At 43.3% G+C, this 17,694-nt stretch overlaps 1 protein-coding gene across 2 annotated transcripts; it reads left to right on the forward strand.

Moving 5' to 3' along the window:
* The first annotated feature begins 244 nt into the window (after nt 1–244).
* RBBP9 (RB binding protein 9, serine hydrolase) lies at nt 245–16,975 on the forward strand. Of its 2 annotated transcripts, XM_030194741.1 has the most exons (5): nt 245–404; nt 1,909–1,951; nt 9,428–9,533; nt 13,385–13,470; nt 15,831–16,975. In XM_030194741.1, exons 1-5 carry the CDS (start codon nt 294–296, stop codon nt 16,055–16,057), a joined length of 573 nt encoding a protein of 190 aa, XP_030050601.1. In that variant the 5' UTR covers nt 245–293; the 3' UTR covers nt 16,058–16,975. The 2 variants fall into 2 exon arrangements, with proteins under 2 accessions (XP_030050601.1, XP_030050602.1); XM_030194742.1 differs by lacking the exon at nt 9,428–9,533 and having other exon boundaries at nt 245–408.
* Nucleotides 16,976–17,694: the final 719 nt, after the last annotated feature.

The raw sequence follows: 17,694 nt of genomic DNA on the forward strand, positions 1-17,694 counted from the left end.
TTTAAGTACACCCACATTACACACTTGCCGTGCATCGACAAACAGGAAAAGCAGCTGAACTTAGAGTCAACGATGGTCCTTCATCCAACCTCCTTGCTCTACTCCACCGAAACTCGGAATTCAGCTGATTTTCCTGTTCCTACAGAGTCTCACCGCCTCGCTCACTGCTATTGAACTACATCCCATGCCTGCCGCAACTACAACTCCCGTGACTCCCCTTCAGTCCCTTGTCCCTGCCTTCCTGCTTTGAGAAATTGACGTCATCTTACTCTTCTAGTCGTAGCTCTCTGGACATGTCTGGAGAAAGGCTGACTCCTAAAAAAGCGGTGATAGTACCTGGAAACGGGGCAGGCAATGTGGAATCTTGTCTGTGGTACGGTTGGACAAGAAAAAGGCTAGAAAAAGTGAGTAAGACTGCTTGCCCCATGAAAACACACATGGTAACTAGCTTCTGCATGCTACAGTTACAGTTTGTATCATCACTTTAATTTCATTAGTCTTTCTTCTACATGCGTTCTTTTTAACCTTAAACGTATTGCCAGTCTATGATATATCCAGCTAAATCTGACTGGTACGTGTCGTTTATGAGTATGGTTCAGAGCTGTCAACTTAGTTCCAGCCTGTTAGGCTAGTCCTAGTGCATTGTGGGATCTTTAGCACTGGTTTCAATGGGTAGAATCAGGGACTACAAGTACAAGGAGGTTTAATAGACAGGAGTGGAAGTAAAGACGAGTAGCTCTGGTCCTGTGAGAGAACAGCAGAATTTTTCTGGTTTTGATATCTTTCATACCTCGCTTCTCATTTCATTATAAGCTCTTTTTTTTTTTTTTTGGGGGGGGGGGGTGTCTCCTTACATCCTGGGGCTTATCTGGATCTTTCATTGTATTCAGGGCCAGCCCAAGGGTGTCAGATGGCAGGCGAACAATTCTACTCCCCCTCCCTCCATAGTGGAGCATGTCCCCTTCCCCTCTAGGCCTGTTCCCCAGTTGACCAGTTTCTCACCTCCCCTTCCCCACCCCAGGTTTTGCATCTCCCTTTTCCCTTCTGCTGCACCCCACCTCCTCTCAGGTTGGCCAGAAGATTATAGAAGCATCAGTGCTCTGTGAGCCCTGTAATCACAGACTACACTGAAGAGCCACTTTGTCCTGCCACCCTTGATAGGAAGAATGGCTCAGAGGTGGACAGACAATGCTGTGCTTCTGGGCAGGTCTGTAATTACAGGGCCCATTCAGCTGTCTAATCTTTGGGCTGGCTCATGAGGAGGTGGGGGAGGGGCAGCTGCAGCAGGCCTAGCAGTGAGAAAGTAAGGAATAGAAGGCTCTTACATGTGGCAGAGCCCTGTTGCTGCCCCTAAATTCTGCCACCCTAGGCAGACCAGCCCTGATTGTATTTGGGTCACAGATTGGTTTGCTTTGAGAAGCACTACACAGAAAATAGTAATTTGGCATTTCCAAATACTTTTCCTTGATTGGTGATGCCAGGTTTGTACTTTTGTTACTCTTACCAGGGCAAAAGGTTTTTTATCTAGATAACAAAGAAAAGCAGAAAAACAAAATAGCAACTCTAACCTCCTTCTCTCCTGGTCCTGTCAAGGGGTGCCGATGTGAGCAGCTCCACACTCACCCCCAGGGCAACATGGTCTGACACTAAGTCAATTCATCCCTCTGCCCCTCTTAAAGAGGGTGACAAAAAGCATTGACCAAATTTGTCTGAATGCCAAACATGGCTTAAAAAATGTCAGTCAGTAAGAGAAGCTTGTTAGGGTCGGCTACTGTAACGTGCTTTTTGATAGCCATTCCCTAGCTCTGGCCCATTGCTTGTCTTGTTAAGGCTGAGAATTACTGGGTCAGCCTAGTATCACTCTGAACTTGCAGCCTATTAATCTAACAACTGACCTTTTCTTCACAGATCCCAAACTTCCAGTGCCTCCTACGGAATATGCCAGATCCAGGTAAGTCTGCTAGCTTGATTAATTTTCTTTTTTGTTGGATCTTGTGCTGTTGTTCTGAGCTGGCAAGCTCATTGTTTCATGCACTCACTGGCTCTGAGCATTTGTTGCTGGCGCTAGTCCGGCTCAAATAGCTTCTAGCACCCGCATTTGCTTTTGAGCATCAGGGCATAAGGATGCAGATTTATGTAGCAAGTCAGGGAGAGAGCAAATGCTTGCCTTGAGCTAGTACTGAGAAAAGTATGATCAAAATTCAGTACATGGCATACCAGGGCCTACAGTGCAATTCTACCATACCATAACTGTAACTGTACCGGAAGATTGGAGGGTGGCCAATGTAACGCCCATTTTTAAAAAAGGCTCCAGGAGAGATCCGGGAAATTATAGACCGGTGAGTCTGACGTCGGTGCCGGGGAAAATGGTAGAGGCTATTATTAAAAACAAAATTACAGAGCACATCCGAGGACATGGATTACTGAGACCAAGTCAGCATGGCTTTTGTGTGGGGAAATCTTGCCTGACCAATTTACTTCAATTCTTTGAAGGAGTGAACAAACATGTGGACAAAGGGGAGTCGGTTGATATTGTGTATCTGGATTTTCAAAAGGCGTTTGACAAGGTACCTCATGAAAGGCTACAGAGGAAATTGGAGGGTCATGGGATAGGAGGAAATGTCCTATTGTGGATTAAAAACTGGTTGAAGGATAGGAAACAGAGAGTGGGGTTAAATGGGCAGTATTCACAATGGAGAAGGGTAGTTAGTGGGGTTCCTCAGGGGTCCGTGCTAGGACCGCTGCTTTTTAATATATTTATAAATGATTTAGAGATGGGAGTAACTAGCGAGGTAATTAAATTTGCTGATGACACAAAGTTATTCAAAGTCGTTAAATCGCGACAGGATTGTGAAAAATTACAAGAGGACCTTACGAGACTGGGAGACTGGGCGGCTAAATGGCAGATGATGTTTAATGTGAGCAAGTGCAAGGTGATGCATGTGGGAAAAAAGAACCCGAATTATAGCTACGTCATGCAAGGTTCCACGTTAGGAGTTATGGACCAAGAAAGGGATCTGGGTGTCGTCGTCGATAACACACTGAAACCTTCTGCTCAGTGTGCTGCTGCGGCTAAGAAAGCGAATAGAATGTTGGGTATTATTAGGAAAGGTATGGAAAACAGGTGTGAGGATGTTATAATGCCGTTGTATCGCTCCATGTTGCGACCGCACCTTGAGTATTGTGTTCAATTCTGGTCGCCGCATCTCAAGAAAGATATAGTAGAATTGGAAAAGGTGCAGTGAAGGGCGACTAAAATGATAGCGGGGGTGGGACGACTTCCCTATGAAGAAAGACTAAGGAGGCTAGGGCTATACAGCTTGGAGAAGAGACGGCTGAGGGGAGACATGATAGAGGTATATAAAATAATGAGTGGAGTGGAACAGGTGGATGTGAAGCGTCTGTTCACGCTTTCCAAAAATACTAGGACTAGGAGGCATGCGATGAAACTACAGTGTAGTAAATTTAAAACAAATCGTAGAAAATTTTTCTTCACCCAACGTGTAATTAAACTCTGGAATTCGTTGCCGGAGAAAGTGGTGAAGGCGGTTAGCTTAGCAGAGTTTAAAAAGGGGTTGGACGGATTCCTAAAGGACAAGTCCATAAACCGCTACTAAACGGACTAGGAAAAATCCAAAATTCCAGGAATAGCATGTATAGAATGTTTGTACGTTTGGGAAGCTTGCCAGGTGCCCTTGGCCTGGATTGGCCGCTGTCGTGGACAGGATGCTGGGCTCGATGGACCCTTGGTCTTTTCCCAGTATGGCATTACTTATGTACTTATGTCATGAGTCACACAACAAGAGCCTACCTAGGAAAAGGCAGCACCATAAATTTTGTGGCAGGCACTAAAACATCAATACACATAAGGGAAAACTAAACAAGCCAGAGTAGTTCAGATCAATCCTACACAGACAATATTGGCCGCTGTCGTGGACAGGATGCTGGGCTCGATGGACCCTTGGTCTTTTCCCAGTATGGCATTACTTATGTACTATGTACTAACAAGAAACCATGGGCCTCTTTTACAAAGCTGCACTACCGATTCCCAGTACGGCAATTGAGAGGAAGCCCATCCAATTCCTATGGGCTTCCTTTCATTTACCGTGCAGGAATTGCTAGTGTAGCTTTGTAAAAGAAGCCCACATCTCCTTCACAAACATAGATCCCAGTATAGATTAAGTAACCATAAACTAAAAATAGAAATATATAGACAAAAATTAAACTGAAGAAGCCATACTCTGCATACAGTGAACATCAGAGAAACAATGATGCATAACCAACCCCCTGTACTGTGCAAAATATAAAGACAGCAGCCATAAACCAAAAACTGATATATTCCAATTACTACATTACAAATAAACAAATACTAATTAAAAAGATGGAAAATAAGATGATATTTTATTGGACTAATTTAAAACATTTTTCAATTAGCTTTCAGAGGCCAAAACCTCCTTCCTCAGGTCAAGACAGTAAGCTGCTGTTATAGTATCCTGTTCTGACCTGAAAAAGGAGGTTTTGATCTCCAACAGTTAGTCAAAAATGTATTAAAATTAGTCCAATGTCAAGATATGATCTTAATTTTCTATTTATATTTATTAACCTTTATAACGCAGGCACCACACTACTTTATCCTAAATTAAAAATAAAAATTCTTTTTTTCTACCTTGTTTTCTGGCCATTTACTTCTCTGGTTTTTGCTTTCCTTCATCTTCCCTTACGTCTCTTTCCAGGATTGTCCATTTGACAATTTTCTCTCTCCTTTTCCTTTCTTCAGTTTATTTTTCTGTTCAGATTTAATTCATTCTTACTATCTAGTTTTCAATTTCCCTTTTTTTTTTACTGTCTACCTGCAGCTTTCCATCTCTTTCCCTCACCCTGGCTCTATTTTACTTCTACTTATTCCCAGTCTTTCACTAACTCTACCCTCTTTCTCTTCCCTTTCTATACAGAGTTTGCCTCCTCTCTTTCTTTCTTTTTCTCTCTCCCTCTCCTTTCGTTCCCCCTTCCATCACTATCTCCATCCTTTCTGTCTCTCTCCCCAAACATCTGCTCCTTTCTCTCCCCACTTCCATCCAGCAACTGCCCTCTTTCTCCCCCTTCTGTACAGCATCTGTTCCCTCTCCCCCTTTCCATCCAGCATCTCTACTCTCTATCCCCTTCCATCAGTATCTTCCTTCTCTTTGTCTGCCCCTCTCACTTCCATACGGGTCTTTCTTGTGTGCTAAAGCCATTTTCACCACAGCTGTAAAAACCACAATTTTCTATTTTTTCCATTAATGCTCCTTCGCTAGCGTATGACCATTTTAAAATATTACTGCAAGCGCACTTATCGCTTCCTATTTTGTAGACAGTAAGGGCTCCTGCATTATCTGTGCACTAACCAGTTAGCATGTGGTAATATAGATGTGCTAACTGGTTAGCGCAGGAGCACCTCCTCAAAAAAAAAAAAATATTGCATGGTTAGCATAAGCACATGGCAATAGTAACATAGAATGTCTGAGTTTTGATACTTATATGCTGATGTTTCTTCTGTGTATTGGTTGGTAACTTTGATTATTTTTGTATACTTTTTCAATAAAACCTCCATTAAATTAAAAAAAAAGTAATGTGGAATGCTTTAGCACAGCCCATGTTAGGTCATTTTTGCTGTGTTAGGCATGCGTTAGCACCTAACACAGCTTAGTAAAAGAGTCCCTAAGTCCGTAAACCTTTCTTTTTTTCTTAAATGCTCCCAGCCCTAGCTGTCTGCTGGGTCTATACTTGATTTTAATATGATAATTTACATTCCAGGGTGTCTTAAATTTTATTTTAAAAAATATATTGTACATTCAGTAATCCAAATTGAATGACAGAAATAGAATTAAAACAAACAGCAAATATATATATATATATATATATATATATATATATATATATATATATATATATATATATATATATATATATATAATATCATATTATATAAAAGAGGAAATAACAATCAAATATTAGTCCACAACAGAAGGACCAAGAATAAGGTAAATCAATATAGGAAAAGAAAAAAACATAGAGGCAACTTGGTTAAAGATTAACTATAGGAACTACTAAACATTTAGGGGTCGTTTTACCAAGCCGTGCTAAAAAGTGCCTGGCACTGGTGTCAGCGCATGGGTTTTACTGCGGTCACTTTTAGCATGGCAGTAAAATGGCCACTAGCGCATGGCCATTACTACGGTTGTCCTTACCACCACCTATTTAGGAGGCAGTAAGGGCTCCAGTGCTACTCCTGCACTAATCGGGTAGTGCGCGGCAATGTGCCGGCACTACCCAATTAGCGCAGGCATGCCTACTGTCTGGGTGGGATTGGCATGCGCTGAGCTGGAAACTACTGTGGGATTCCTCGGCGCGTCTTATGGTAGTGCTCTTTTAGCACACGGTAGGCCTACGTTAGACCTACTGTGTCTTAGTAACAGGGCCCCTTAGTGAGCCTTCTGCATTATGAAATATGAATCCTAAACACATTTAGGGGCGAGAGAAAGGGAACATTATCCATCATAAAGTACAAAACAAAAACAAGGAAATAAAAAAAAAAAATCAGTTGCCTCAGCCCAAACCAGGACTCAAGTTTTTAAGGCCAATAAGTCCCTTCAACTGAGTTGGGTTGAAAAAAGGAATTGGGAAAAAAACACTGAACAACACTCCCATAAACAGATCCCTCACATGTCCCAGGCATAATTCCAGAACAAACCAGAAGATTCAACCTCCACAATACACAATATGGCACAGAAAACAGTGGAGATAACCAAAGGAACACAACAATGGCAATGATGCAAAGATAAATTGAATAATCCTCTTCCATTAGACTCAACATGAGCCGTATTTCGTCTGGAGAGCCTGCATCAGGAGTCTAAAGTACTGCAGATCAACAAATGACGTTGAATCACAGAAATGTTGTTTAAGAATCCAGATAAGATGAATTATTGTCAAAGAAAAATCAGTCAGCAACATAGTCCGAAATTTGCACCACTATCTATACGCTTCGGCAAAACAACTTTTCTGGGATTCAACGTCATTTATTCATCTGCACTATTTTAGACTCCTGATGCAGGCCTTCCAGCCGAAACATGGCCTGTGTCAAGTCTGATGGAAGAGGATTATTAAACTTATCTTTGCACCATTGCCATTGATGTGTTTCTTTGGTCATCTCCACTGTTTTCTGTTTCAAGGCATAATTCCAACATCATAATCAATTAAATTGTAGTCTTTTCTTAACTCCTTTTTGTTTTTTAGATTGTAAACTGCCTTGTTCCACTTGTTGGTGTTGTGTGGTATAGCAAATACAATAAACCATAATCTGATCAGGTTCCAGCCAGGGGCATAGCCAGACCTCGGCGGGAGGGGGGGCCAGAGCCCAAGGTGGGGGGGGGCACTGTTTAGCCGCCGCCGCTGCCGCCACCACCGCCGCCGCCTGCCCCGCTGCCACATCAGGTACCTTGTTTGCTGGCAGGGGTCCCCAATCCCTGCCAGCCAAAGAGTCTTCTTCAGCGCTGGTCAACTCCGGCGCCTTCGTTGTGGGATCATCTGTTTCTGACGCCTTACATCCTGCACGGGGCTACGTGCACGATGCAGGACGTAAGGCGTCAGAAACAGATGATCCCACAATGAAGACGCCGGAGTCGACCGGTGCTGAAGAAAACTCTTTGGCTGGCAGGGTTTGGGGACTCCTACCAGCAAACAAGGTACCTGATGTGGCGGGGGGGGGGGGGGGGGTCAGATGTAGAGGGGGCCAGGGCGTAATCTGTGGGGACCCACGCCCCCGTGGCCCCACGTAGCTACGCCCCTGGTTCCAGCAGAAAGGTTAATAATAAAGTTCTTAAAAGTCACTAACTCCATGGAATTCTTCAGAAGAACCATCAAGTCCAAAGAGTCACTTTATGCTGACCGTCATCCAGGCATACAAACTCTGGATGATCCATAATTGAGAAGTAGATATTAAAGATGGCATCTGTAGAGAAGAGTTCACTATCTGAATTGTGTCTCATAGCTGGTCCAAAGTGGCCTCAGATCTTTCTGGATGTAGACTCAGCTAACCAGCAGAGGGAATAAGGTGACCCCAGGTCAATGATACTGTTTGTTCTACTCAAGCACTCCTCTCATTCTCCTAAAGTGGGGAAAATCTGTCAGGATGTTCCCATCCACAAGAGCAGCAAACCGTACTCATCCTCAGACAATAGCCCACTCAGGCTCCTGGCCGGAGTGATTTATTTATTTATGGCATTTATATCCCACACTTTCCCGCCCATGGGCAGGTGCAATGTGGCTTACAAGCATTCAAAAAGGCTAACAGCAGTATACAAAGACACTTCAATCTAGTAATAAACAAACAGACACTTTAAGGGCAAGGCAGTGGTGGGGGGGAGACAGAGAAGAGAGTAAGGTGGTAAGGAATACAGTACGGTCACGGGCTGTGGAGGTTACTTCACGTGTCAGTTTAGCCAACGTAAATTCCAAGCTCTGCCCTAGTTTTTTTAGGCTGCCTGCAGCCACACTTCCCTCCATTACTGACTGGACACCACGATTCTCAAAAGCTGTCCAGACAATGTGGGGAGGGTCCTTGGGCATGGAAGGGTAAGTCTGGGGTTTTCCCTGCTCTTCCCCATCTCAGAACCAGAAAAACTCTGATGATTGCAGAGCTCTATCCAACACAACCTCTTGTGGCACCATCTTGGTCCTCCAGCAGATTTGGGACACACTTCTGGTTCCTCCTCAGAGGCCTGTTTAATATTGGTGACTCTGTAGCACAGCCCTCTAAAAGTCATGGAAACACACAAGCCCCTCCACCACAACAAGGTGGTGTCCCTTCGGAGGGGGTTTCAGGGTGTCTTTTGTACAACATAGTTTTGAATTGATTTAAGGCTGGAATCATTACCTATTATACGGACTTTTCAAATTTGTTTAACATCTTTTTAAACCAAAATCAGTTCATATTAGTGATAAGCATACTGTAGCTGCTCTTCTTGCCCTGTGAAGGAGTGTCTGGGTCCCAACTGGAAGACTAGTCAGTTTCATCTTCAGCATTTAAAATTAAGGAGCATCTTGGGGGGGGGGGGGGGGGACTTAGAACATTTGGTCTGTTCCTCTTATGATTTGCACATTAGCTGTGAAAAAGAATTGCAGCACTGAATGTGAATACAAGAGTTGAGACCTAAGACTTTCTACTGTTTGCTGCATTGTAGCTGAAAGTTGGGCTTAATCTCTCTGGCTTGGGTATGGAAAAAATTGTGCCAGGAAGTAAAAGTGTCATTAGGAGAGACAGCCAGGTACTGCCCAGTCTGCTCATATCTAATTTTTGGCAATGTGAGAGAGGATGCCAAGGAGTGAATATCTTCCAGTATTCTTTTCCACTGTGAAGGTTAATCTCAGTTCATCCTTGTCTGTTGATCAGTTACAGCTAGAGAAAGTCAGTGGCTTCCCTTTATGGAGTCGGAGCTCCAGTGTGATGAGAGGACAGTGATTATTGGGCACAGCTCTGGGGCAGCTGCTGCCATGAGGTATGGTGTTGGGTGTATTCATGACATGCATTTCACAGCTTTAATCTGCCGGAGTTTCTCCTGAAAAGTTTTATTATTTGCTGAACTAGAACTGATGTCTGAGACCATAAGTGGCTCCTTCAGTTGTGCATCTGCCTTAGGTTTTGGTAACTCTTTGTTTTAGTGTCCTGATTGAATCAACGACGGAAAAGCTGCATGCAATTGTTCTGGGTTTTGTGGGCCAAATTCAATTTTATGAGCATTGTTGGCCACCAGGTTGTGCAGTGCTGCCTCTGAAGTCTGGTGGTCCTGTCACAACCTACTGCCAAGGATGACGATAATCATTTATTAAATTGTGTCTGACATGAAGAATGATACTCTCCAGTTTTAGGCAAGCATTGAGTCATGTCAAGTTCTTGTCTGATGTGCTTTGAAATTGCAGAGAACTAATTGTAAAAAGATAAGAGAGGGAACCTACAGATCAAAATATTACATTGTTATTCAAAATTACATGTCAGAGCTTGTACTTGTAGGACAGCTCTCAATTTACCTGATCTTCTGTAAGTGGTGGAGTTTCTTTCTCTTACTCCTTATCTGTCTACGTTAAAACTTATACCTCATCATGCCAACTGAAAAGAATTACCCAAAAAACAATATTGGTCTATAATCATCTACTTATAATAGTGCCTCTTTCCTCAGAGTGAACACCCTTTACCACTAGGCAGACTGATGGACTGTACAGGTCTTTATCTGCCGTCATCTACTATGTACTACCCTTGGTTGCCTCCTACTCAGCCAGTTCACTGCAGGGCCCATATCAAGGGCGCTCAATGTTTCTTATAAGTCAAAGGACTTGCTAAAATCCATATACAGTTTATCCGCCGCCCTGTCCTGATCCACCTCGCCAGTCAGAGAAATTGTCCAGATCCATCTACCACTGATAAGACCCTGTCATCTCAGATTTTGTAAGCCAGAAACTAGTAGTTTTTGTTATAGCAGCAACTCCATTCATTTCTCTCATCATAGATGTCTGACTAATCTACCTGCAGCGCTCAGCCTCCTCCTTAATTCTTTTGTAAAGAGGAACCACATCTGCCTGTGTCAAGTACACTCCTGACTCTGAAGAAACATTGAAAAAGTCAGCCTGTAGAGCTGCCAGAGCTTCCCTATATTCTCCTAGATGTGTGCCATCCAGCCCCATTGCTCTATTTTTAATTTAGTTAGCACCTGACAGTCTCTTTTGAAAATTGTCCACGGTCTAGCTCACTTCCATTGCTCTTTGTGTCAGTTTTCTGTGGTTTTATTCCTGGTCCTTCAGTAAACACCGAACAGAAATATTTATCCACCTCTACAAATTTCTCCCTTCCACATCTGAGTCTCACAGTTCCACTTTTGTACTTCCTCCTCCTGCCATTAACATATCTTTTTTTTTTTTTTAAGTAATGTCTCAATGTTTTACTGTATTAGTTTTTTTTTTCTCCTTCCATTACGTCTTCACTTTTTCCAGCTTCTCTTAGCTTTTCCAGATGCTGTTGCTCATCTTCCTTTCCCCTTGCCCTGTAATGGATTTTGCCTATCATACTGCTTGGTGCATATGATTGCCTTTTTGTTAGTAATGTCATTCCTTGCCGAAAATATAATGGTGTTAACCTCTATTGTATGAAAACAATAAAGAAGATCAAAGGACAAAACACAGAAATCAAATCTAGCAGCAGGCATCTTTCTTTTTTGATTACCAGGGACATGATATACCATGTCGCTCAGTGGTGTGCTGGTAAATTTTTAACAACAGGCTCTCTCCCCGGTCCACCTCGGTGCCCCCCAAAATTGCAGAGCTGGCTATAGCCAGTGGGTGGGGGGGCAATGCATTACTCTCTCCAGGAAAAAACAATTAAATGATCCCAGGTTCCAATCTAATTCATGTTTAATGTGGGATAAAACGCCATAAATAAGTAAATAAATATAAACTTTTAATGTTGAGCACCTGATTCTCAAAGGGAACATATTCCAAACACTATAATGAAAATAAAATGATTTTTTCTACCTTTGTTGTCTGGTGACTGTTTTTCTGATCATGCTAGCCTAGTATCCGATTCTGCTGCTATCTGTCCTCTTAACTCCGTTTCCAGGGCTTCCTTTCCATTTATTTCTTTCCTTTCCTCCTTTCTTCTTCATTTCTGGTCCTCAGCTTCTGCCTATTTTCTTCATCCATGTGCAGTTTTTCTCCTCTCTTCCTTTTCCCTTTATCTTATCTCCTTCCTCACTCTTCCCTCCCCTCCATCCATGTCCAGCATTTATTCTCTCTCCCCTCCTCTCCCCCTGCCCTCCATCCACCCATGGCCAGCAGTGACCCTCCTCTCCCCTGCCCAGCATGCACCCATACCCAGAGACCCTCCTCTCCCCTGCCCTCCATCCACCCATGTCCAGCAGTGACCCTCCTCTCCCCTGCCCTCCATCCACCCATGTCCAGCAGCTCCCTTCTCTCCCCTGCCACCCCCTCCCGACTTGTTTCACAAATTCTCCTGCTTCCTCCCTCCCGATCCGGTCCCTCACCGACCCTACCTTGGCCATCAAATTCTTCGGGGCAGGCAGTGTTGCCTGCCCGCTGCCATCGCTGACTTTCCTCCGCCGCCCGATCGCGCTTCAAAATGGCTGCCGAGACAGAAGTCTCGCGAGGCCGCCTCTGGAAGTCTCGGCGGCCATTTTTAAAGTGCAAACAGGCGGCGGAGGAAAGTCAGCGATAGCAGCGGGCAGGCAACACTGCCTGCCCCGAAGAATTCGATAGTCAAGGTAGGATCTGTGAGGGACCGGATCCGGAGGGCGGAGGGAGGGAGAGCCGGCTCGCCCTTTCCAACAACCGGCTCGCAAGTCTGGCCAAAATTTAACAACCGGATCTTGCGAGCCGGCTCCAGCACACCACTGATGTTGCTGCACTTCTAATTTACCTCAGTTGTTAGTAGTGAACTTGAAGATCCTTTGCTCTTTACATACTGCATCAGAGAACAAAGTCCAGTGGCTTCTCAGGAAGACTTCAAACGTGTAAATCAGTCTAACTTGAAAAGACATAGCGGAAGGTTGGCTGAGTACTGCCAGGCAGATCATCTGAGTTTGATTTCTGCTCTATGTGTTGGCCTGGGCTGGAAAGGTAAGCAATAATGTCCTCCACAATGGGTTCAGTGCTATTGCTAGGAGTTATTTCTGCAGGACTCTTTTATATGAGGCTCTGAGATGAGTTGCAGCCTGTGGCTGAGGACTGTCACTGGGCTGACTGGGCTAGATGGAAGTGGGAAGAGAGGAAATAAATCCTGAGTTCAGAATGAAGGCTGTTGGAGCTGTAGCACCAGCAAAGTCTGGTTCCTATCAAACAAGAAGAGTAGAAGAAACAGTAAAATTGTGCCAGTGGGAATTCGTCATCTGAAAAATGTACAAGACACACATTCTATGCACACGCCAGCGCCAATAATTGAGCTCCCCTTCCATCCCATATTTGAGGAAACTCTCTCTTAAAGGGACTCCTGCCTTATATTTGGCTTTTGCCGACAATCGCAGTCTTCTCGGTATAGATTGTTTTACAGAAGATTGTTATAGAGTATATGACGCATGCATGGCTGAAGTTCCACTACCTCCTGAAATGCTGGGGTTTATCTGTTTGGCTTCTGCCAAAGGATTTCCACTGCTTTGTACAAGCTCTGACATGTCATTTTGAATAACGATGTAATATTTTGATCTGTAGGTTCCCTCTCATCTTTTTACAATGAAATCCCTCATCTGTAATATTTAAAAGCACATCAGACAAGAACGTGACATGGCTTGATGCTTTCCTAAACCAGGAGAGGAGCTCGTGCTGACTGACAGCTTGTTCTTTTCCTCAGGTATGCTGAAACCCACAAGGTGTATGCCATTATTCTAGTATCTGCTTATACTTCAGACTTAGGAGATGACAATGAGAGGGCAAGTGGTAAGTAAGTGGCTCTTTTTCTTCTTTTAACATGGAATTCTCTGTCCTTAGAAGGCTGGGAATACAATGTTATAATATACAAACCAGTTTGCTATGATATTTCATAATAAATTATTTACTGGCAGGAACACTTTTTTTTTTTTTAAGGATGAGTAATGTTGGAATGTTATAAGAATCTTTTAATGCCATTAAGGCATTTTTCAGGCACTGGAAGAACATCCAAGCCAATGGGGCTAATTAATCTGGAGGATTAATACCAATGATTGATTTAAAGTAAATTGGTGGCAGTCTTCTAAGTGGGTACCTCCATGTAGGCACCTTGATGCTTTGTGGGGAGCCCCTATTCTATAGCAGCATATGGGTCCTCAGATTTCACAATAGAATACTAGCATAACTCGGATGCTCACACTTCCACTAGCCGTAGACCAGGCGTGACTGTGGGCAACTAAATGCTCCGACAACCATCCTTCCTGCAGCACTGTGCTTCTGCCAGCTCAGATCACAGTTTGGGGTAGGCGGGGAGGACTTTGACACCTCCCATTTGGGTGCCTAGAAGTCTTGAATCAATGTGTGTAGGCACCCAAAGGCAGCACCTCTACTGTGGCACCTAAACGGCAGTGCCCCAAAGCCCTGCTTTGAGATATTCAGTTTTAGAATTGCCCTTTTCTCTCCCCCCCCCCCCCCAGCAAAACAGGATTCTCTTATATTGTTCAAAACTATACAACTGCATTATACTACTACTTAATCATTTCTAAGCTCTACTAGCTGAACGCAGCGGTGTACGTAAAAAACATATGAGACAGTCCCTTCTCAACAGAGCTTACAGTTTATGCAAGATAGACAAACAGGACAAGTATCATAGTAAATGACGGCAGATAAAGACCTGAATGGTCCATCCAGTCTGCCCAACAAGATAAAACTCATTTTACATGGTATGTGATACTTTATATATACCAGAGTTTGATTTGTCCTTGCCTTTCTCGGGGCACAGACTGTAAAAGTCTGCCCAGCACTGTTCTTGTACTAAATGTTCTGAAGCTAACGTCGAAGCCCCTTAAAATTTACACTCCAGCCCATCCATCTCTATTCAGTTATGATCAGGGCATAGACCGTAGAAGTCTGCCCCGCAGTGGTTTTGCTTCCCAATTACCGGTGTTGTCACCCAATCTCTGCTAAGATTCCATAGATACATTCCTTCTAAACAGGATTCCTTTGTGTTTATCCCACGCATGTTTGAATTCCTTTACTGTTTTCATCTCTACCAAATCCCATGGGAGGGCATCACAAGTATCTACCACCCTTTCTGTGAAATAATACTTCCTGACATTATTCCTGAGTCTGCCCCCCTTCAACCTTAATTCATGTCCTCTAGTTCTACCGCCTTCCCGGCTCCAGAAAAGGTTTGTTTGCAGATTAATACCTTTCAAATGTTTCAAATGTGTTTCTGCTTTCCTCCAAGGTATACATGTTCAGGTCGGCAAGTCTCTCCTCATATGGTTTGCAACGCAAATACCATATCATTTTTGTAGCTTTTCTTTGCACCACTTCGTCTTTTTACATCTTTAGCAAGATATGGCCTCCAAAATTGTAGAGGGGCATCAACACCTCTTTTCTTCTGCTGGTTATACCCCTCTCTATGCAGCCTAGCATTTTTCTGTTAAACCATAAGTCACTTAATGGTGCTCTAATTTCTGCAAAAGTCTGATTTGTGAAAGGAGTAGCAAATCGGTCAGTTCCACCTAATGTTGAAGCAAAGTACTAAACTGTGCTCAAGCAGCTTAGAAAGAGCACTCACAAAAATGTCCCTAAACATTAAAAAATATAGAGGGGGCAATTCTGTAACTGGACAGTATAATCTAGGCACCTAAAATTACATGGGCTGTGAGCCTCTTCTTTTAAGAGCACTTACCTGTGTAAGTTGACACCCGATTCACCTACAATTATGTATGTGTACTTACAACATGTCAATGGCAGGTGTAAACGTGCATGCCTAAATGCAACAGTTTTACAGTATTCTGTAAGTTATGCACTTAAATGTCAGCCCTGCCTATTCTCCTCCTGTGAATGCCCCCTTGTATTTACTCATTAAGGTAGTTCTGCACATATGTTATTGAATTCTGCAGAGCACATGGCTAGCGCTTACAGGCTTAACAGTCAGTGTTAGTATTCTATAACTTATGCATGCAATTGGCACCTAATGTTAGGTGACCTGTTATAGAATGAGTGGGATTGTGTCAGTAGGAACCATGAGCCTAGGTGAAAAAAAAAATTGTCCTTCCAAGTTGTTTCATGTGGGAAGAACACAGATGACAAGCTGTTCCTAATGAAGCATCTTTGATTATTTTCCTCTCCCTGCACAGGCTATTTCAATCGTCCCTGGCAGTGGGAAAAGATCAAGCAGAATTGCCAGCTCATTGTCCAGTTTGGTTCCACAGATGATCCTTTCTTGCCATGGGATGAACAACAGGCAGTGGCTGACGGCCTGGGAGCTGATCTCCACAAATACACGGACAGGGGTCATTTTCAGAACACTGAATTCAATGAGCTGGTCAGTGTGGTTCAAAAAATACTGACCACATCCACTTAGAAACGTTTTCAGCTCAAACTCTGCTTTTTGCTTTTCTAAGTCTGCAGAAGAACTGTACTTGTCAACTTTGGAGTAAACTGCAAATTGTGGACATTAGTGTAACTTGTTAGTCACGCAAGCACAGAACATATCTGTCTAAGAACAGTATAAAAGATATATATTTTTGCATAAAATTTTGTCCAGTTTCCGTAGGATGAAATATTCAAGTCGCAGTGAAGCAAAGCAATAAAAGGCACTGTGGGTAGAAAGACAGGATTCAGTCTATTTTCATGCTGAAGTTGTAAAGCTTTCCAGTTAGAGAGTGATCTTTGGTGACTCCAGAATGCAAATGCAGTGAGAGAGGCAAGCAGAGCACCAGAATGAAGCTTAAAACTTATGGAGAGAGGCAGCTGGAACACCAGACTGAGGCTTGGAACATTGATTGAGCAGTGAATACCATCAAACACCCCCCCCCCCCGGGAGGCTGTTGGGCTTTGGAAGAAACAGAGGGGCTGCAAAGAAGTAAATATTATTATTGACTCCTGTGGGGATGGATTGAAATTTCTGTCTCTGTACAACTCTCTATTTCCAGTCCCCCAGGTCTAAGATTGTAGCTCTGAGCCAGACCCTTTGATCCTATCGTAGTGTAGCTGCAGACTGATAGTCACATATTTAAGAAGGTCTGTGAAAATAGCAATGTCAAATTGAAAGGAATTCCAACTGATGCTAAGTTCTTTGACTTTATCAATTTCGCATACTCTTCTAAATAGTGGACCAAGAAGCCTTGTAAAAGTCCTTACACCCTTGTACAGTCTTCATATCTTCTGCTACCTTTATATTTACTGGAGATTTTTTTAAACGCCTTTATGAAGAGTTGCCCAAGGTGGTGTACAGTTTAACATAAAACTTATAATTTTGTTAACAGCATAATAGTAAAATTAACCAAGAATAAACAAATACAATAAAGGAGGTAAACTTGAAAACACTAAATTGAAACCTAATTGAAACTATCAAAACTGTACACATTTAACAGAACTGGAATTCAAATACCAGAGATATAGCACAATGTTAGCATAATACTAATTTTACAGCTAATAAGCATGCATTATACGGTGACCTGACATCCAGCAGTTGTAATAGGGGACTACTGCTAGGGGTTGTCAGTGTCATTTTGGATAATGGTGCCGACAAGGCCAGGAGTAACTGTAGATTGCCCCTGTTTCAGACCCTAGACACCAGGGATGTTTTCCTCAGGTAGGCCCAGGGAAGGGGGGGTTGGGGAAGGGACACTTCCAGGTGGGGGTTTAAATAGTATGGGGGGGGGTGGATTTATATTGGCACATGTTGCAGTCCTTTATTTGGGGAGGCCCAAGAAGGGCTTGGGGGATGCTCTAGCTTTCATTTAAGGATGTCAATTATGTTAAGGCAGGGCCTGGGAGCATCAGACCATGGCTTGACGGCCCAGTGGAATAACACTGCTTGCAAGGTGGGTCACAAGCAACATTATTCCTTTACCAAAGAAGTCAGGAACCTGCAGTACTGAGATAATGTAGTTTGGTAACTCCGTGGTAAATTGAGGTGCAGTAAAAACCCACCTTCTAGCAAACCTTAGTAACTTTCCCCCTTAACCTCTGTTTACTTTATTGGTGAGAAAGCTA

The sequence above is a fragment of the Microcaecilia unicolor genome, chromosome 3, assembly GCF_901765095.1.
Source record: "Microcaecilia unicolor chromosome 3, aMicUni1.1, whole genome shotgun sequence".
Lineage (NCBI taxonomy): Eukaryota > Metazoa > Chordata > Amphibia > Gymnophiona > Siphonopidae > Microcaecilia > Microcaecilia unicolor.